Consider the following 21,777-nt stretch of genomic DNA (forward strand, 5'->3'; position numbering starts at 1 on the left):
AGGATTACCACTGCATACAGCAAAATACTGAGAATAAAGAGGTGTCCTACTAGAGAAGTAATCAGAAACCAAGTCAAACAGAGCTCTGTGATAGAGGTATGGACTTTATTCTAAGGGTAATAGGATACCATTGAATGGTGTTAAGTACAAAAATAATATAATCAGATTTGTGTTTTACATTTGTATAGAGAATAGGCTAGATGGCTACAAAATGGGTGTGGGACAGGGAGACCAGTTAGGATTCTTGCAAAAATCCAGGCAACAGAAAGATGGTGATAGTGTGGGATATGGGAGTGGAGAGAGTGGATGAATTTGAGAGATTTAAAAGGCAAGATTGACAAGATGTGGTGTTAGATTGAATGTAGAGGTGAGGAGAAGGAGAGGTAGTATCTAGAATGGCATTCAAGGTTTTGGGGTTGGTGAACCAGATGGATAATGATGCACACGCTTATTAAGAAGCTGGCTAGCTAAATGAGTTCCCAGGATGCCAGTCTAGAAGGAGTACTAAAATGGTTCTGGAAAGTTAATGAAATTTTTCCAAAATGCATTTACCAGTACTCTACTTATTAGTTGAATATTGTGTGTTGTTTAGAGGAAAACTTTGATAAGCTGCTATGGAAGAAGGTAAGATGCCCTGCCTCACCCAAGCTTTTTGCGTGAATAATGAGGTGTTTCCTAAACTGTACTCTAAAAAGACCACAGGCTCTTTTATTGAATGGGATATGCAAATTTCGAGCCAGTGCTGAATAGCTCAGGAGAGGAGAGGCTGCCATCAATGGGTCTTTTTTGCCTGTCTCTCTTATGGTTCTAACTCTTTTCTTTAGAATATTTAAATAATATTGGGTTGAAGGGCAACAAATTATTAATCTACTATTACATATAATAAACTACACCAAAGCAGTGGCTTCAGACAGCTTAATTATTACCTCTTGTGGTTCTGGAGATTGGGCTTAGCTAGGTGGTTCTTTACTAGGGTCTTGATGTAGTTTTAGTTAGTGACTGGGGCTAGTTAGTCATCTTGAGGCTTGCTCATTCCCATGTGTGAGGTTCATGGGCCAGATCGCCTACATGTGTCCTTTCCATATAGTTTCTCTGGCATAATAACTAAATTCCAAGAATGAGTGTCCTGAGAGAACCAGACAGACACTGTATTAGCCTCTATGACCTGGCCATTGAAGTTACCATAGTCTCCCTCCTGTTTTGCTCTATTAGTTGAGGTAGTCATGAAGTTCTGCCCAGGTTTAGAGGAAGGGGATATAGACTTCACCACTTGTAAGAAAATCATGTGGGATGGGAGATACTGTTACAGAACCCCTGGGCTGCTCCAATTGAAAACAAACCCACGGGCTCTTTAGTTAGGGGTCTGATTGCCCGCCACCAGAATTACAACTCTTAATACTGTAGTTGAGTGAAAAGAAAATTGTTTATTTAACAGTTAAACATATCCTTGCCTCCTCCCTACCAAACCTAGCCAGTTTTAGGAAGGTCAGAAACACCATTTCCCTACTTCACAAACACAGTTCAGCTTTACCAGCGGCTGCCAATCATTCAATCTGATTGGGGAGGTCCTTTCTGTGCTGTGGTGCCCTTCAGCTCTCAATACAAAACCACCAGAATTCTCAGCCTCCTTGCAAACTGTCTTCTTTCTATAAACTGCGTGGATCTCCTCTCCTTCTCCAGAGCACCCCTGCGAACACCTGCCAGCGAGGGAGACAGCCCCAGAGTGCGCCCCCCTCAAGTGTTCGCAGCTGCCTATATATCCCTGACTGCGTCCTCTGATGCAGTGGGTGTTGCCAACAGTTCTGACCATTCACAGAACCACACGTAGGCTCTGTGTGCTTTCTCCATACCGTCCCCTGGTTCAAGACTCCTCCCATCCACCTGAGGCCTTGGAAGCATCTAAGCAATTTTGCATAATGAAAGACACCAGCCACCAGCCTCCAGCCTCAGGCGTGTGGAGGCATTCTGAAAACTGCTTCCTTCTCCCCATCCCCCAGCCGCAAACTCTGGAGTTTATTTTTGGACTCCCCTGTTTCTGTAACAATGTTATAGCAGTCATCTTGGAAATATAATCTGCCACACCTACTTTGATAGCTCTGCTCAGACTAGGATAGGGAACCAAGAAACAGGACTTTGGAATATTGAATGCAGTTTTGTACATGTTGAGTTTAATTCTTTGCCAGACTTCCTGGTGGAATTGTTATTAAGAAGCGTGGGGACTTCCTGCCAAGTAGGAGGGACTTCTGGCCAAGTAGGAGGGACTTCCGGCCAAGAGATGGAGACATAGAGGACATGCTCTGTCTCTCTCCACAACTGAGAAGGACTACAACTACCGCAAAACTAAAAATAATAAGTTCCAGAAAATGGAATTCCAACGTATGAAGTCACAAACAAGTGGTGCTCACCCGGAACGGTAGGAAGGGCGAAACCGTGGCTGAACGAACTGTCCTGGAGGCAGCAGCCGCAGCAGCCAACAGCGGGACCTGGTAAGCAGACACCCGTATTTGGGGGGAGGGGAGAAGCGCCTGGGAACCGACCCTGGCTGCAGACGAGACCCATCAGATCACGATTCCAATGCCGGGGAAGGCAGACCTCATTGTCCTGGACTGTGAGGCCTGGTGGGCGTTGGGAGGAAGGAGACTCCCGCTTCCTCAGCGGAGAGGGACAGCAGGAATCTATCTTGGGCCCCCGCCCCCATGCAAAGCGCCACAGTGTGCTGAGAAAGGTCGCCAGGTTGTGATGGGCACATGGGGCTCCGCCCAGTATAGCAAAGGAGGTGTGACAGCACCCTGCCCAAGGAGGAAAGATAAACAAAACGGTCAGAATGGCAGAATTAATGATTGAAATACCAATCACACAGCTAATGAAAAAACAAATAAAGGCCTTGACCGATAAACAAATAGCAAACCTTTCTGAGACTCAGTTCAGAGCTATAGTCATAAGGCAGCTTACAGACCTAACAGCTGGGCTGAATCAAGACAGGGAAGGAATGAAGGCTAGTCCTGCTGAAATGAACAAAAGTACATACAAGACAAATGGTGAGGAAGGGAAAGCCATGGATCAAATCAACAAATCGGAACATAGGGAGGGAACAAACAGTCAACCAGTGCAGAAAGAGGAAACAAAAAGTGAGGAATATGAGGAGAGGCTCAGAAACCTCTGGGACAGCTATAAGCGATCGAACATTTGAATTATCGGATTGCCAAAGGTGAAGAAGAAGAATTAGAAATGGAAAAATTATGTGAAAAAATAATGAAGCAGAACTTCCCTAACTTGGGGAAGGAAATGAACTTACAGGTCCAGGAAGCACGGAGAGTTCCGGATAGGCTGGACCCAGGGAGGACCACACCAAGACACATTATCATCAAAATGTCAAAAATTAAAGATAAAGAGAGAATCTTAAAAGCAGCAAGAGAGAAGAGAAGAATTACGTACAAAGGGGTTCCAATTAGACTATCAGCGGATTTCTCAAAGGAGACTTTACAGGTAGGAAGGGACTGGCAAGAAATATTCAAAGTAATGAAAATCGAAAACCTACCACCACGATTACTCTATCCAGCGAAGCTGTCATTCAGGATAGAAGGGCAGAGAAAGTGTTTCCAGGACAAAGTAAAACTGAAAGAGTTTGTTAGCTCCAAACCACTGTTATATGAGATGTTAAAAGGACTTGTTTAGAAGAAGGAGGATCAAAACTATGAACATTAAAATGAAAACTGTATCACAACAACCAACAACAGAAGCTAGGGAATCGAAACAAAGGCAAACTAAGTAGGCAACGAGAGGGGAAAAAGAATTATAGGTACGGGGAACATTATGGGGGGTGGTCAGCGGGGAGGGGGAAGGGAGAAGAGGGAGGGAGATGATGCAGGAATTAAGAAGCATAGTAGGAGGGAGTGGAGTAGACAGGAAGATGTTGAGAAGAACTATATGCACAACCAATGGGCATGGACTAAGGGGGAGGACAACTGGAGGAAGGGGTTGGTCACAGCGTGGAGGAGAGCAGGGGGAAAAAATTTGGACAACTGTAACAGCATACTCAATAAAATAAAATTTAAAAAAAGCTTGGTTACTAAGTGGATACTGAGTTTGTTCTGTGGTGAATAGTAGTAAAGATAGGAAACGATGCTTAACTGAGACTATTTTCTAGTTTATCTTCCTCGTTTTTCACTTAAAGAAAGCTATGGCCAGGATTTTGGAAATCACTACCTTCATAGATCTCTTCTGTTAGAAACATGTCCGCATCAGAGATTCCTGTAAATTGCTTGAATCTTATATTTAAAAAATTTTTTTAATCCTCAGCTGAGCACATTCTTTCATTGATTTTAGAGAGAGAGGAGGGAAGAGAGAGAAACTCAATTGGCTGCCTCCCATATGCGCCGAGACTGGGGATCGTACGTACCTGGACTGGGGATCGAATTCACAACCTTTTAGCTACTGGACAATGTTCCAGCCAACTGAGTCTCACTGGCCAGGGCTGCATCTTGTATTTTAAACATCAGTTTTATTCACATCATTATTTCTTATATGCTTAAAAAACAAAATATTGGTATCTTAATTTTAGATGATTCTTCTTTCTCTTTCACCATATTATAATTAAAAATTATATATCCCATGGAGGTAATACGTTAAATCCTTGTGTTATTTTCTTTCTTTTTCTGTTTTCATATGTGAAAGTAAAAGTTTAAGTAGCTTGGGTTTTTATTAATTGAAATTCAGATATCTTCAATTCTCTTTTATTAACAAATAAATACATTTATCCTAAGAAAAATTAGGACTATAGAGGCTTGAAAACAATGTAAATCACCCAAACACTGTTAAGAGATTCTCCATTGTATTTTGCTGTATATATATTTTAAGACTTAAGTTTTCCTCCAAATTAGGAGTCTTACAATTTTAACCATTTTGTAAATTGCTCCTTTCACTTGATGTTTAGATTTTTCCCAATATTTTACTATTTTAAACATCAATCTAACAGTAACTTTTTTAACATTTTTTCTATTTATCCTATTAGTTCTTTAAGATAGGTACCTAGAAGGGTAATTATTATGTCAAATGGTCTGTGATTATAAAATAGTGATAAAATTTCCCAACTGTTTACATGCTTGTCACTTTTTTCTCTCCTACTAGAAAAATTTTCTGTTTTTTTGTTTCTCTCTTGCATTTGCTTACTGTTCATCTCACCTTTGATACACAGTCACAAATATTTATTTCTTAGGGAGGAAGGGGTCTTTATCATGAAGGTGATTACTTAAATATGAACTTGATTAATTTCATACAATTTATTTCTTCCTGAAGCATTTGTTGAGCACTATGTGGTATGCCATGGGTTACAGACAAGGAAGACATAGCCCTTGTTCTCTGTTAACTCTCACAGTCCAGTGAGGAAGATATACATTACAGACATATCAGAAGGTAGAGATGAGGTTCAGGGCTGAAAGAAGAGTGACTAAGGAAAATGTACTATGAAGTCATAATTGTAAAGTTGAGACCAGTCACCATCTGTGTGATGTCATCCAGCCATATTTTAGCTGCTTGGGGGAATGTAGACAGTTGGACTTAACGAGGCTTGAGGCCTTGTCAGCTGAGGCTAGAAGGTCAAAGGGATATGGTTCTAGAAGAAAAAGCTATGATGTTTGGGATAGTTACATGGTATTATTGAACTTGTCTGATACATTAAAATATACATATGCACACCTGTACAGGATTTGAGTTTGAATCTATAGCATTAATTTTATGTGTTTTAAAAAAATCTTCAGTTAGCTAGGTATCAGAGGGGAGGACCTTACTTTTACCTCCTCATTCTCATTTTGACTTTGGTACTTCTACTCTGTACAGCCCTTTCATACTTCTGATATGACTTAGTTCTTTTGGATAAATCTAAGTCTATTTCTCATCAGCAGCAGCTCTTCTCATTTAGAGTATATAGCATGTAGTTATTTTTTCAGATTCTCAAGATAGGAAAATCTCTCATCAGTGATTTTCATTCTATATTTTTTATTGGTTTCTGGAATTTTAGGCCTTTTTCTTACCCTCTTATTTTTTAGTAAGCACCTAATTTTCACAACGGATAAGGGAATCATGTTTGTAATGTTAGAAAATATCTTTTAGTGCCTCAGTTTATCTTTAAAATTAACTGATGTTTGTTAGATCATCTCTAATATAATTATTCTGAAAATTCTGTGACTATATATTAGATATTTTATACAGATAATATGGGATTCTTAGTTTTATTCTGATTAGTTTCAACTACTAATCATGTTCAAGGCTAAATTCAGCTTTTAAAGAATTCAAATTATCTCTGGGAAGTTGTAGGGGCATTTCTTGGACTACTATGACTTCATGGATATTGTCATATATTCAGGAGAAGGAAAAAACATTTGAGAAAGCTTTGTCTTTTGCATACCCCTGATAGTAGGTTAAAATTGGGTTAATAGAGTCATCGCTTCTAAACAGAAGAGGACTGGAATCATAAGAGACTCCATTTGGAGGAAAAACAGTTGTTTGGCAATAAAAAGCTTAGCAGGAAACTTCTGACTCATTTTAAGAATTTAATATAGGTAGAAAAAATCACACTAACAGAGGACTTTGTTGTGAAGCAATAGTTTTCTTTTTTTTTTTTTTTAAATATGCTTTATTGATTATGCTGTTACAGTTGTCCCAATTTCTTTTCCCTTTGTTCCCCTCCACCCAGTGACATCCCTCCCACCAGTTGTTCCCTCCCTAGTCCATGCGCATTGGTTGTGCATATAGTTCCTCTCAACATCTTCCTATCTACTCCACTCCCTCCTACTATGCTTCCTAATTCCTGTACCATCTCCCTCCCTTCTCCCACTTCCCCCTCCCCGCTGACCTCCCCCCATAATGTTCCCCATACCTATAGCTCTTTTCACACTCTCGTTGCCTACTTAGTTTGCCTTTGTTACGGTGCCCTAGCTTCTGTTGTTGGTTGTTGTGATACAGCTTCTATTTTAATGTTCATAATTTTGATCCTTTCTTCTAAATAAGTCTCTTTAACATCTCATACAACAGTGGTTTGGATCTGATGAACTCCTTCAGTTTTACTTTGTCCTGAAAGCACTTTGTCTGCCCTTCTGTCATGAATGACAGCTTCGCTGGATAGAGTAATCGTGGTGGTAGGTTTTTGGTTTGCATTACTTTGAATATTTCTTGCCAGTCCCTTCTTGCCTGCAGAGTTTCTTTTGAGAAACCAGCTGAGAGTCTTATTGGGACCCCTTTGTACACAATTCTTCTCTTCTCTCCTGCTGCTTTTAAGATTCTCTTCTTTAGCCTTAATTTTTGACCTTTTGATTATAATGTGTCTTGGTGTGGTCCTCCCTGTGTCCAGTTTATTTGGAACTCTCCGTGCTTCCTGGACCTGTAAATCTGTTTCCTTCCCCTGGTTAGGGAAATTCTGCTTCATTATTTTTTCACATAATTTTTCTATTTCTAGTTCTTCTTCTTCACCTTCTGGCTACCGTATGATTCGGATGTTGGCCTGCTTATAGCTGTCTGATAAGTTTCTGAGCCTCTCCTCATTTTTTTCACTTCTCATTTCCTCTTTCTGCACCAGTTGACTGTTTGTTCCTTCCCTATGTTCTGATTTGTTGATTTGATCCCTGGTTTTCTTGCCCTCACCATTAGTTTCATATGTGTTTTTGTTCATTTCAGCAGGACTAGCCTTCATTCCTTCCCTGTCTTGTTTAAGATCTGCTGTTAGGTCTGTAAGCGCTTTTGTAAGCAAAGCTCTGAACTGTGCCTTAGAAAGATTTCCTATCTGCTGCTTTGTTAGATTAGAAATTTGCTGTCTGGTCAGCTCCGTTACTGGGATCTCTATCATTATCTTCTGCCATCCTGAACAGTTTTGTGTTTACCTTTGCTTCCTGGGTAGGGCTGTCACACCTCTTAAACTATAGTGGGGGGGGGGGAGCCCTGTGCACTCGTCACAACCAGGCGTTTTCTGCGGGGGTGGGGATCCAAGATGAATTCCTGCCGTTCAATCTCCGCTGAGAGACCGGGAGCCTCCTCCTCCACCCCAACCCCCACCAGGCCTCACAGTCTAAAGCAATGGGGGTCCGCCTTCCCTGGCTTTGGAATTGCAAACTGACGGGTCTGGTCTGCAGCCGGGGGTGCTCACCAGGTGCTTCTCGCCTCCCCTTAAATACGGGTGTCTGTGCTTACCGCTGTCCTGCCGCCGTCACTGCCGCTGCTGCGGACAGCACAGCTTGAACTCTCCTCCCCGGCTTCGCCCCTCCTACCTGTCTGGATGAGCACCACTTCTTTATAACTTCATACGTTGGCAATGCCGCCTGCCCAGCACTAGCCCCTTTTCCAGGCACTTCCGCACCAGACCAACGCCCCTCTAGCTGCTGCTCTGGCCGTCATTCCCAGAGTGGGTGGGTCTGAGGACGTTCTAGGTCCGTGGGGGCCCTTTAAACAAGCAGACTCTCCTGAGACCGGCAGTTTCTGCCTTCGTCTCAACCCCCACTGCTTTGCACAGTCAAAAGCAATGAGGCTTGATTTTCTCTGGAGCTGGGATAGTGAGCTGCTGTGGTGAGGAGCTGCGAACGCTCCCCAGGTGTCCCTCCTGACTTTTTAAAATGTATAACTGCACTTTCCTCTGGCCTGCTGCTGTTGCCACTGCTGCCACCATCACGCAGTGCCCTCTCCGCCTGGGTTCCGCCCCTCCTACCTGTCTGGATGAGTATTTCTTCTTTATACCCTTGTTTGCTGGACTTCCATGCACTTTGATTTTCTGGAACTTCTGGTTGTCTCTAGTTTTAAGGTAGTTGTATTTCTTCTTAGTTGTGGAGGGAGATGCAGCATGTCTGTCTACGCCTTCATCTTGGTCGGAAGTCTCGCAATAGTTTTCTTAGCTTTGGTTTCTTGGAGGGCCTATTGTAATATAAAATCAGAGATATTTTTATGAATTAACATAGTTAAAGACATTGGATAGAAAGTGTATGCCTTGATGTTTCTCTTTGTATTATCCATTGAAAATAAGTGTGCAAAAATTCTTAACTGTTCATTGAAATGTTTATCTATTGGCCTTTTTAGACAATAGAATGGGTCTGCAGCTTCATTCTATTCCATGCTGGTCACATCTTTGACTCTGAAGGCATAATTGTAATTTATTGTTTAAGACCCATAGCTTTTGTTTGTCTGGCTATGGTAGGTTTATATGAAGAAAATTAGGGCTTATTGCTTTAGCAGATGTAATGAACAATATGTTTTTTCTTTAGGATCAAACAAAGCATACTGAATCAGCAGGACTGGCTGGAAGCATGGCAAGCATCATGAGAAAGCATGGAGAAGTCTGTTTCTTATCACAGGTGTAAGTGGAAAAAGGTAAGGAAACCAGTGTTCTTATTTCTCTTAGAGCTTAAGAAGGCAACTAGATTTATAGAAAACAATGGTCATGTATATATGCTGCTTGCTTCATTTATAACATTGCTTCTTGTTAAATCAGGAGTATAGTTTTAAGAAAAATTTGACTTAAATTCAGAACAAAAGTTTATTTTAAAATTACTCTTGAATTATGTCAATAATGCTAATTTCTCTACCAGTGCTTGGCTTCTCTTTTTTAAAGTCAACTTCTACCTTGAGCATAGAAAGGTAATCTCACCATGAAAAAGAACATGGATTTGAGCAATATTGTTAAGAGCGAATAATAGTAATCTACCCAATTAATGTCATTTATATTTCTTAGTCATCATGCAAGAGTTCAACAATGAAAGCTAATTTGGGGGCGAAGAATCAGAAATATAGATTTAATTACATTATTTTGTATTTTTAGACTACTTGTGAAGAGCAATATTTTGAAGCAGAAAATACGAAGTGTTTTATTAGTTCTTGTAGAGCAGGAATCATTGACTTTTTCCTGACTAGAAATCATGTTTGACTACCTAAGAAGTAGAAAACGGTCGTGGGGTAGAGAATATATAGATGAGATTGATTTCAGAAACTGATTATGTCACAGAAGAGCTGAGTAAGCATAGAGATAAACTATGTTATGTTCATGAATGTGAAGAATTAATGTCATTCCCAATCATGAGTGAAGGCAGGCTAGGAATTCTGATTTCTGAATAGCCATTTCATTGGCACTCTGTTCCATCCTCCTCCATTGCTGAGCACGGGAACCATTTGGGGCAGTTTTTCCCCAGCTTTTGGTTTTGTGCAGAGAGTTAGATCTGGCTTCCTTCAGTGCAGAAACTTCAAGTTTGCAGCCAATAATTTTCATCCTCCCTGCTAGCTTTCAAATTCCAGGCCTGAAGGTTGTTGTCTGTGGACTGCCACCATTCAGTTCTCACTTATTACTGTGGCTTGGTTTCTGCCTGGCTTATGGCATTTGTGTATTTCCTTTTCTCGCTTTCAAATTTGAGTGTATAAACATAAAAAAAAAAAAACTATTTTGTCTGCATTCACAGTGGAAGGGAATGCTTCCCACCACGAGCTCATTATACCCGTTTCTTTTAAAAAATTTCAAGCCTGAGAAAAATTGAATAGTACAATGAAGACTCATGTATCCTTTACCTAGACTCATCAATTTTTACATTTTGCCTCTTTTTCGAGCACCTCTCACCCTCTTCATCCTCTCCTCTACCCTGATCCTCTCATTCACACACTCTTCCTGAATCATTCAAAAGATAGTTGCAGATAACACGACACTTCTTTCCTTTTTTAAATTAGATTTTATTGATTATGGTATTACAGTTGTCCCAATGTTTTCCCCTTTAGCCCCCCTTCACCAGCACTCCCCGTTCCATCAGACAATCCCCACACCATTGTTCATGTCCATGGGTCATGCGTATTAGTTCTTTGGCTACTCCATCTCCTGTACTGTACTTTACATTCCCATGGCTATTCTGTAAGTACCTATTTATACTTCTTAATCCCCAGTTTGTACTTCTTAATCCCCTCACCTTTTCACCCACACCCTTTTCCCATCTGGCAACCATCAAAATGCTCTCCATACCCATGATTCTGTCTCTGTTGTTTTTGTTTGCTTAGTTTGTTTTTTAGATTCAATTGATGATAGATATTTATTGCCATTTTATTGTTCAGAGTTTTGATCATCTTCTTTTTCTTAAATAAGTTCCTTTAACATTTCATATGATAATGATTTAGTGATGATGAACTCCTTCAGTTTTTTCTTGTCTGGGAAGCTCTTTATCTCTTCTTCCATTCTAAATGATATATTTGCTGGGTAAACATTTTTGGCAAGAATACTGTGTAGGTGAAGTTTTAAACTTCTCATTGCATTACGTCAGGAGGAGCAGAATGTCAGCCTGTTAAACTATTTGTGATACTGTGCGATCATTTGGTTAAGGTATTTTTCTTTTTAAAATATTTTTTTAAATTTATTTTTAGAGAGAGGGGAAGGGAGGGAGAAAGAGAGGGAGAGAAACATTGATATGTGAGAGAAACATCAATCGGTTGCCTCTCGCACACCCCCAACCAGGGACCTGGCCCACAACTCAGGCATGTGCCCTGACTGGGAATCGAACTGGCAGCCTTTGGTTCACAGGCCAGTGCTCAATCCACTTAGCCACACCAGCCAGGGTACCATATCTTTTCACTGTAAATATAGATTTTCTTCCTCATAATTAATAAGTCATCTGTGGAATGATATTTTGAGGCACTGTGCATATTCTCTTCCCCAATAACCATTTACCTAAACTTTTTTACATCTATTTTTGCTGCTTGCCTGAATTAATTATATTTGGGTTTTAATACAACTTATTGACCAACCGTGTATGCACAATTCACTTATTTATTTCACAGGTATTTATTGTAAAGGTACTACATTAGGTTCTGTGCTAATCACTTGGTGAACACAGTCTAGTGTGTATCTTTGTGGTGTCTACAGTCTGATGGGAAAGATTGACATTAATCAAATAATGACACCAATATATATTTATAGGTTTTCATAAAGGAAAAAGTGGGGTGCTGTGAGAGATTATAAGGGGAGATCACCTTTTCAAGGCTCTTAGGGAAAACGTCCCTGTGAAAATAAGCCAAGAGCTGTAAGATGTAGAATTTTGGGGGTTAGGGAGGGGTGTGTTGGAGGCAGTTCAGTAAAAAGTCCTGAAGAGGGACCTTTTGTGTCATTTGTTTTGTCTGTAAATTGAATTCTAACAATTGAAAATGTAATACAGGTTTGATCTTTCTAGATTTAAAACAAGTCTCTTGAGTAGTTTCCTCACCGATGGAGAATTACTTCCAAGCAGAAGCTTACAACCTGGACAAAGTTTTAGATGAATTTGAGCAAAACGAAGGTGAGAATTTACTTTAACAAAGGTATTTGAATGTATTTATGATATAGAGAATGTGAGGCTATAAGAGGATGCAGTACTTTTTGAAAAAGTAAAATCATGTCTAGTGACTTAATATTATTATACATTAATATCCAGAGTAATAATTAACATTTTTAATCAGTGTCAGATAATTGTTAAATCATTTATATGGATTTTATTATTTTGTCTTTAAAATAATCCCATGAAAGTAGATCTTATTTATGTTTTACAGATGAGAATAGAGGCAAGAGAGGTTAAGTAACTTCCCCAAAGTTACTTTGCTAATAAGTGGCAGGATTAGGATCCAGGCAGCATGGTACTAAAACCTGAACTCTCCTCTACTATATACAACCAATTCATGGTCAAGAGAAGCTTTAAAATATGTGATTGTATTTCCTAAATGAATAAAAGTAGCTTGTTGAATATTGATTGACCAATAAGTAAAGATTTATTTTAGACCTAATTTTAAAAGATTTACATTTTTAAACAACTGCCAAAATGATTAATTAAATTATACATTCTTAAGGCTCAGTCTAAAACTATCTGCTTAAGATTGACTTCATTTAGGAAAACCTTTTCCTTAAACTCCCTTCTCAGGATGACTTGGATGGGCAAGCCATAATTGAATCTCTTTCACTCTACTCATCATCCTTGGCATTCTGTTTCCAACAGGCAGTGGCATGTAACAAGTTTACAGAGTGTTATATTTCCATATAAAGCCCATAATTTTAGCAATGGCCTCCAAATCTTTACTATATCCAGTGCTTCAGGTTGTTCTTTTTCTTTTATTTTTTATTTTTTTTTAAGTATATTTTATTGATTATATTGTTACAATAGTTCCAATTTTTTTCCCCTTTGCTCCCCTCCCCCCAGCACCCCCCTCCCCCAGCAATCCCCCCGCAAGTCCATGCCCATGGGTTGTACATACAAGATCTCCCGCTTCACCCTTTCATATATTCTTCTTCTTTTTTTAAATAAATAAATGATTAATTATTTTAACAATAAAGAATAATCCCTCCCTCTCAGACTTAAGACCCTTTATAATCTTATAAAGGACAATGGGCGAAGGTCTCGAGCTCCTCTAGCTGCTTCAAGCTGGACGTGGTTGTTGTCCTACCAACCCTTGGGTCCAGAAATACCTAATAAGAATGGGGGTGTGGAGGGGAGGGTGGCCTTCCCACATGGGGAAGGATCGTGCAGACTCCAGGTCAGTTGGCTGTCCCCAGACAACGGCGTGCTTAGTTTAACAGGCTGGCATCCTTGTTGTATTCCGGGGCAACAGATTTGGCAACAGGGTTAAAAGACATCATAACCACTAGATGACAAAAGGCAGGTATTAATTTTTCAATGTCCCACATTAGGGAAAAAAGGGCTTCTTTGGAGGAACGTGTGCCAGGCACATCTCACCTGTCCAAAACCCTTTTGCCTATTATACTTAGTTTGGGCTGAGGGAAATATTTTAGGTTTCCCCCCTCTCGTACCTCTGGGCCCTTTCAGTCCAAGCCATTAGGACAGAAAAGAGAAACCAGTTTTAAAGTGAAGACCACAGACCACCCCATACTTCACCAACCCAGCCACTTAGTTCAGCCAAACCATTGAGTCTCAGGAGGCAGCGCTGCAGCTAGGATTAAGTGAGGCCTATATGTACAGACAATCACTCAGGTAATGAGATCCTAGGCTTATGCCCTTTGAAAACAGAGAACACATGTTAATTTATGTAACGTAACCCACAAACAAGTCTCTAAATCTGTAAGACTGTTTTATTGGAAAGACATCCAGTTGCAAGGCATTTGACATTCTTCTTGCCTGTAAATTAAACATCTTTGATGATACCACAGACATAGTTTAACTTTCAAATGAACACATATTTTAAATGAAAAGCAACTTTAAAGACGATTAGCTGCACTACTTTATAGTCTACCACTGATCATTGTGATTTTCCTTGAATAACGATTTTTCTCCCTAAGATTACCCTCCTTGTCTTTAAAGGGACTGCATTCAGTGCATTTTTAATTTATCCTGTTCATTTGCATAAACACAACAAGAGCAGCAAATGATCACTTATGACTTTTACTTATGCTTTGCTGGAACTTATGCAAGGAACATTTAGGGTGACCTTTTCTGCCCTTCAGGGCACAGAAGCTGAGCCACATACCTGGCATTCAGCCTTGCCTGTACACACCTGTCTTTTCCAAGTCCTTCTGGTTTTCCATTGTGCCTTAAGGTCCCTTCTAGCTATCTTTCAGGTAAACAACCTTCATTCCTTTCCTGAAAAGATTGCTGTGGACCACACAACCAACCACGGTACCAGGCCTTTTTTTCTCATGGGCTTTTATTACCTTCTAAGGTCAACCTTAGTTTCTCAGGGTTTTTTGGTAACAACCAGAGCCCAAGCATGTCTCCTTTAGGCATGACATTCCAGTCAACGTCTTGGCCAAAAAAACCTCTAGTAACAACTGGTTTTACTAGTTTTATGCAAAGAAACTTATGTCATTACTTACTTCTTTAGAATGCCAAACTCTGGAGGGATCAGATAGGGAGAAAAATATACAGTGTGAAGGAAAATCCTTGTCCTTCTAATATTCACTGAACTGGCATTTCCATTCTTCATATTTTCATTTTTCCCCCCACTAAAAATTTTTTTGTTTGTTTTTCTATTACAGTTGTCCCTCTTTTTTCCCCCCTCTTGCTTCCCTGCACCCTGTCCCCAACTTCTCCCACATTCAGTCCCCACTCAGTTGTCCATGTCCGTGGGTCATTTATACATGTTCTTTGACTAGACCCTTCCCCTTCTTACCCCCTTCTCTCCCTCCTGCCTCCCCTCCCAGGTTCTTCTTTGATAACACTTGGGAAGAGATACCAGTTTTGATTTTGTTGCTTTAGGTCTATGATAGAGGAAGGCTTAAAGAGAATATGGGATCATTGGAGTAAGGAGGGAAGAGGAAGACGAGTGATGCCTGGAATAGACTGCTCTTCTCATATTTTACCATTGATGACATGAAGCTCACCCATAACCCTTGGTTCATTTTAATTCATGTAAATGTGAAACCTAATTATTTGGGATTTTCTTGGATCTAGATGAGCTTTATATATATCAAGGTGGAAGGTGTATTATCCTCTCAGCTTGGATCAGATATTTTCTCAATCCTTTCTTTGGTTTGACCCTCTATGTATCACGGTTATTTGTCATGAGATATCTATACAGATGCTACATCTAAGCTTGTGAATACTATACTTCTAGAATACCATGGACTCTAATTAATAAAACTGTTAGTTCATTACATCAATCTCTTTGCCACTTCCTTGTGGATTCTAGGAAGGTACTTTATATATAGTTGATTTCTAGTACATTTTTGTTTGAGTCAGTAAAAATTGTCTCTCTTAGTTTGAAAATAGAGCATTTGCTTATAAAAACAACATCTTTAGAAGGAGAATTTTATAAACCATCTTCTTGTTTGTAACTATGTTGTTCATTGTTTTGAAATTATTTAAAGTCTTAGTACCAGTTGTATTAAAACTACTACCTGCAGCCTGGTACATTTCCAAGTATATTTTAAATGATTTCTCATTTTGTGTTAATTTTCTCCTTTAAATGAAAAATATAACACACACAGACTGAGATGACACTAGATAGTTAACATTATCCCCAGGTGGTTGAAAAATGAAAATTTTAATACCTGATCTTTCCTGTTTGAATATTATTAAATATTCTTATAAGGAGCAGTATTTCTTTTTTTTTATTTTTTTAAATTTATTTCCATGACCAGCTTGGAAATTTGATTTCTTTTTTTAAAGGAAGCATGTATTACTAAATCTCAAGTCTCTGCTACCTCAAACTTGATAAACTCAGGATTAATACTCAGATACTAAGCCATTCTTCACACAATCTGATGTTTTATGACTTTTATAATCTGCCCTGTCTAGCTTCTTTTCACTGCTTTCTTACATGAATTCTTTTTTCTACACAAACTGATTTGCTTATTGGTCTCTCAGATAGTTGTGTTGGGGACTATACTTTTCCTTTTTCCCCTCTTATGAATGTCCTCTTTTTCAAACTTAACATAAAATTGTCTTTGAAGCCCAGCCCATTTACCTGTTCCTCCACGAATTCAAACTTACTTCCTCAGCCTGTAAAATGTCTTTCTCCTCTGAATTTGTTTTCTACTACTACATAATAGTTTTTGAATACTTATGCTCTCCTTTACTGCTAAATAGATATTTCATGTGTATGTATCTATTTCTTATTTTCCCAACTAGATTATGTACTTCTTGGAGGCCAGAGCTATCATTTAATCTTCATGTTCCTCAAGCCCAATACTTTTACTCGTGTAGATACTCACTTAGCATGTTTATTGTGCACCTCTTACGTACCAGGCACTATGCAAAGTAAGGACTTATATTGATGGAAAGAAATGGTTTCTGCCTTTAAAAGTAAGGTAAATTAGCCATTCATTAGAGTGTAGTAAATGCTTTAATAAAGATATGAACAAGGTACAAAGGGAGCATTAAAGATTAATGTTACTACTGAGGGGAAACTATATCTACATAATTTTAGGACTATGATTATCAGATTTACTGAAGAAAGCAAGAAGGGTAATAAGTGTATTATTTCTTATTTCTTTAAGTACACATAGCACCATACCTTGGGGAAAATAGCCATCTGCGTTATGATCTGCTAAAAAGTAAACAGGAAAATTAAATTATGCTTATTGATAAAATGTAAGTGGGTTGACTTAATAAGGTAATGAAATACTTTCTGCCAAATGTCCTCGATAATGTAAATATGAACCTAATTAGTATATTGTGACATGGTTATGATCAGAATTTTACATACTGTAGCATGCTTTTTAAAGCTTATTATGGACAAATTTTAAACATATACAAAGTAAACAACAATATAGTAAACTAGTGTACCTGTTGCCCAGCCTCTACAGTGACTGATGTTGCCATTTTAAAAAAAGTTTATTCTTTTTAGAGAGAGGGAGAAACATCAATTGGTTGTCTTCCATATGTGCCCCAACCAGGGACTGAACTTGCAGTCCAGGCTTGTGTCCTGACTGGGAATTGAACTGGCAACCTTTCGGTTTGCCGGACGAGACCCAACCAACTGAGCCACACCAGCGAGGGCCATGCTGCATTTTTGGTTCATTTATATCTTCAGCCATTCCTCATTCCCAGCTTTATTGTGCTTTTTTTTTTTTTTTTTTTTTTTTGGTGATGGTTTTAAAAATCTGCACACATTGAAATGTATAGATCTTAACTATACATTTTTGACATATATATTCATGTAATCCACATTTCAGTCATGATGTACATTATAGAACATTCTGTCTCCACAGAAAATTTCTTTTTTTTCCTTCCCACTTAGTTACTATCATCTTCATTACTGTTCTGATTTTTTTTCTCCTTAGATTAGCCCTCTCTCCATGTTGTGCTCAGACAATCTGAGGCCTTCCCCATTACTGGTGTCCTGCTACCCTCAGTACAGCCTGTGAGCCACTTGAATTATGTCGTTAGATTGAGGTAGAATTCTTTTGTTGTTTGGAATGTTCTAGGATATTACTACTCAGTGACATATAGTACAGGGAACAATTGTAAATATATTTTCTTATTCTTAGCTAAGGATTAGAAACTTCATAACCTAGGAATATCTTATTTCCAGACTATATTTGCAAATGCAGTTGATTAACTTAGTCCTAGCTTCTCTGGTGTTACCAGAAAACTTATAGTAATTATTTATTTTTTTCAGATGAAACAGTTCCTCCTATTTTATTGGATACAAAGTGGAATAAGCTTCTAGATCCCCCATCTCACCTACTGTCATTTAACCCTGCATTGGCCAGAGTGAATGAACCTACTACAGTTTCTAATGAGTCACAGCCACAACTGAAAGTCTTCTCCCTGGCTCATTCAGCTCCTTTGGCCACAGAGGGAGAGGACCATTGTGCTAATGGACAGGACTGTGGTCTGAATCCAGAGATCAACACAATGTGGATTGATGAAAATGCCATTGCAGAAGATCAGTTAATTAAGAGGAACTGTAATCAAGATGATCAATGCAGTACTGTTGAAGTGGGAGAGAAGAAATGTGGAAACTTAGCTTGTCTGCCAGATGATAAGAATGTTCTTGTTGTAGCCGTCATGCATAACTGTGATAAAAGGACATTACCAAATGATTTACAGGATTGTAACAATTATAATAGTCAATCCCTCATGGATGCTTTTAGCTGTTCACTGGATAATGAAAACAGACAAACTGATCAATTTAGTTTTAATATAAATGGGTCCACTGAAAAAGATATGAACTTGGAGAAACAAATGGATCTGTTGAATAGACCAAATGCAGAAGGGGATTCTGTTAAGCATGTATGTACTACTTCATCTGATAATCCAGCCAGTATTTGTTCCCCTTCACAATTAAAGGATGATGAAAATATAGGTAAGGATCCCTCCATGTCTGTGATTACAAGTTTAACGATTAATTCAATAATCTCATCCCAGGGAACGGATGAAGATCCTGCTATTAAAAACCAGGAGAACTGTGTACCAGATGAGGTTTTCACTGACAAAACCAGCTCTCCTAGGACAGATCTAGGGAGTCTAAACTCCTTTCCCCATTGTAGTGAGGGGATCTTGGTGAAAAAAGAGCCAGCAGAGGAGATAACAAATGAAGAATCCATCCAGTCTGGTTTGCCTGTACTTCTCAAACCAGACGTGCATAGTGGGTCTGGAAAGGATGATAACTGTGAACAGCCTTCAGATTGCCTTGTACCCAGTGAAGTCAGAGCTGATGAAAATGAAGGTTGTGAGCATGAAGAGATTCTTGACACTACAGAACTTCTTAATATGACAGAGCATTTCTCTGAATCTCAGGAGATGACTAACTGGAAATTGACTAAACTAAATGAGATAAGTGACAGCCAAGTAAATAAAGAAAATGAGAATTTTCTGCAGATGAATCAGCTTGAGGACACTTACAATGGTAGTGGAGGAGACTGTGATAGAAGGGCAGAAGCAGGTCTAGATTTAAAAGGAACTTTCATGAATGAAAGTAAAGGATGTGATTTTTCTACTGTTATGGATACACCAGCAGCAAATACTTCTAGTTGTGATTCCTATGGAATGCAGAGCCCCGTTCGTTTTGTTCCAAAGACTTTACCCTCCAAAGAAGATTCAGTAACAGAAGAAAAGGAAATAGAAGAGAGCAAATCGGAATGCTACTCAAATATTTATGAACAGAGAGCAAATGAAGTCACAGAAGGAAGCAGACTACTTTTAAACAGCACTGATGACCTAATGAAGAAAAATTATTTACACAATTTCTCTAGCCAAGTTCCATCAGTGCTTGGGCAATCTTCACCCAAGATAGTAGCAAACCTGCAGTCTATCAGTGTTCCATTTGGTGGTGCAAGACCGAAGCAACCTTCTAATCTTAAACTTCAAATTCCAAAGCCATTATCAGACCATTTACGAAATGACCTTCCTGCAAACAATGGAAATAATATTAAAAACAAAAATGATGTTCTTGGGAAAGCAAAAATAGGGGAAAACTCAACAACCAATGTATGCAATGCCTCTTTGGGAAACATTTCTATTGCTGATACAAATGGGGAACACTTAGAAAGTTATGAGTCTGGGATATCTAGTAGACCGTGCCTTGTATTAGCTCCAGATAGCCCAGATAATGATCTCAGAGCTGGTCAGTTTGGAATTTCTGCCAAAAAGCCATTTACCACTCTGGGTGAGGTGGCTCCAGTATGGGTACCAGATTCTCAGGCTCCAAATTGCATGAAATGTGAAGCCAGGTTTACTTTCACCAAAAGGAGGCATCATTGCAGAGCATGTGGGAAGGTAAGTTGCGTGTGTCAGCTCAGAAATCTAGCATGCTCATTTTGTAATGCTCAATTAGAAATTAATAAAGGAAATATAAAATGGTTGAGGTGACATTATAAATAGCTTTTGACCACCCAGTTCTAGTTATCAGTGAAGAATAACCTTGCTGATTCTTGGTGTTTATAAAAGTTTTTTTTTGTTACCAAGATTTAAGCTGAATCAGTTTTCATAAACAGATGAGAACTGAGGAAGTGTTAACTTTGTGGTTTCTATATTGACAGATATTTAGTTAATGGAATTGTTTGAAATAAGGAAGTTACCCTTTTCTTCCCTTTTTATTGAGTTTATTGGGGTTACACTGGTTAACAAAATTATACAGGTTTTAGGTGCACAGTTCTGTAACACATCATCTGTACGCTGTAGTGTGTGTTCACCACCTAAGTCTCCATCTATACCATTTATCCCCCTAGTTCCCTCCTCTGCCTTCCTCTGCCCTACTTTCCTCTGGCAGTCACCACACTGTTGTCCATGCCCATTAGTATTTTTCTCTTTTTTCTTTTTTTTGTGCAATCCTTCCACCCCCAGCCCCGCCTACCCCCAACAGTAGTCAGCTTGCTCCCTATCTCTGAGTCCATCACTACTTTGCCTGTTAGTTTATTAGATTGCACATGTGAGTGAAATTGTATGGCATTGGTCCTTCATTGACTGACTTATTTAACTTGGCATACTACTCTCCAGGTCCATCCATGCAAAGCATAAAATTTCCTTCTTTTTTACAGCCGAGTAGTATTTTATTATGTAAATGTCTTTTTATCCAGTCATCTACTGATGGACATTTGGGTTGCTTCCAAATTTTGGCTATTGTAAATAACGCTGTATTGAACATAGGGATGCATGTATTTTTTTCAAATTAGTGATTTGAGTTTCTTTGGATAAATTCCCAGAAGTAGAATTGCTGGTCATAAGGCAGTTTCATTTTTAATTTTTTGCAGTAACTTCATACTGCTTTCCACAGTGCCTGCACCAGTCTGCATTCCCCCAACAGTGCATGAGGTTTTTTTTCCCTCCACATCATTGCCAGCACTTGTTATTTGTTGATTTATTGATGACAGCCATTCTGACAGGTGTGAGGTGACATCTTATTGTGGTTTTAATTTGCATTTATTTCTGTGATGATTAGTGATGTTGAGCATCCTTTTGTATGTCTATTGTCCATCTGTATGTCCTCTTTGGAGAAGTGTTTATTCAGGTCCTTTGTCCATTTTTTAAATGGATTGTTTGTTTTTTTGGTTTTGAGTTTTTAAAGTTCTTTATAAATTTTGGATATTAACCCCTTATCAGATGTATTGGTGAATATATTCTCCCATTTAGTGCGTTTGTTGATGGTTTCTTTTGCTGTGCAAAAGCTTGTTAGTTTGATGTAGTCCCATTTGTTTATTTTTTCTTATGTTTCCCTAGCCCCAGGAGATATAGCAGAAAAAAATATTGCTACAAGAAATGTCTGAGATTTTACTGCCTAGTTTTCTTCTAGAATTTTTATGATTTTGTGTCTAACATTTACGTCTTTAATCCCTTTTTGAGTATATTTTTGTGTATGGTGTGAGAAGGTAGTCTAGTTTCATTTTTAATTTTTATTTACTTATTTATTTAG

The 21,777-nt window shown here is 38.8% G+C and overlaps 1 protein-coding gene across 2 annotated transcripts in view; it reads left to right on the top strand.

Moving 5' to 3' along the window:
* Nucleotides 1-12,178: 12,178 nt before the first annotated feature.
* Nucleotides 12,179-21,777, top strand: part of ZFYVE9 (zinc finger FYVE-type containing 9) — a 75,891-nt gene continuing 66,292 nt past the window's right edge. For both annotated transcript variants that reach the window (XM_090269456.1, XM_090269457.1), the window contains exons 1-2: nucleotides 12,179-12,275; nucleotides 18,043-20,144. In XM_090269456.1, the coding sequence (XP_090125582.1) occupies nucleotides 12,206-12,275; nucleotides 18,043-20,144 (2,172 nt within the window). In that variant the 5' untranslated portion in view covers nucleotides 12,179-12,205. The remainder of the gene's footprint in view (nucleotides 12,276-18,042; nucleotides 20,145-21,777) is intronic.

The sequence above is a fragment of the Furipterus horrens genome, unplaced genomic scaffold (genome assembly GCF_987537825.1).
Source record: "Furipterus horrens unplaced genomic scaffold, mFurHor1.1.pri manual_scaffold_3, whole genome shotgun sequence".
Classification (NCBI taxonomy): Eukaryota; Metazoa; Chordata; class Mammalia; order Chiroptera; family Furipteridae; genus Furipterus; species Furipterus horrens.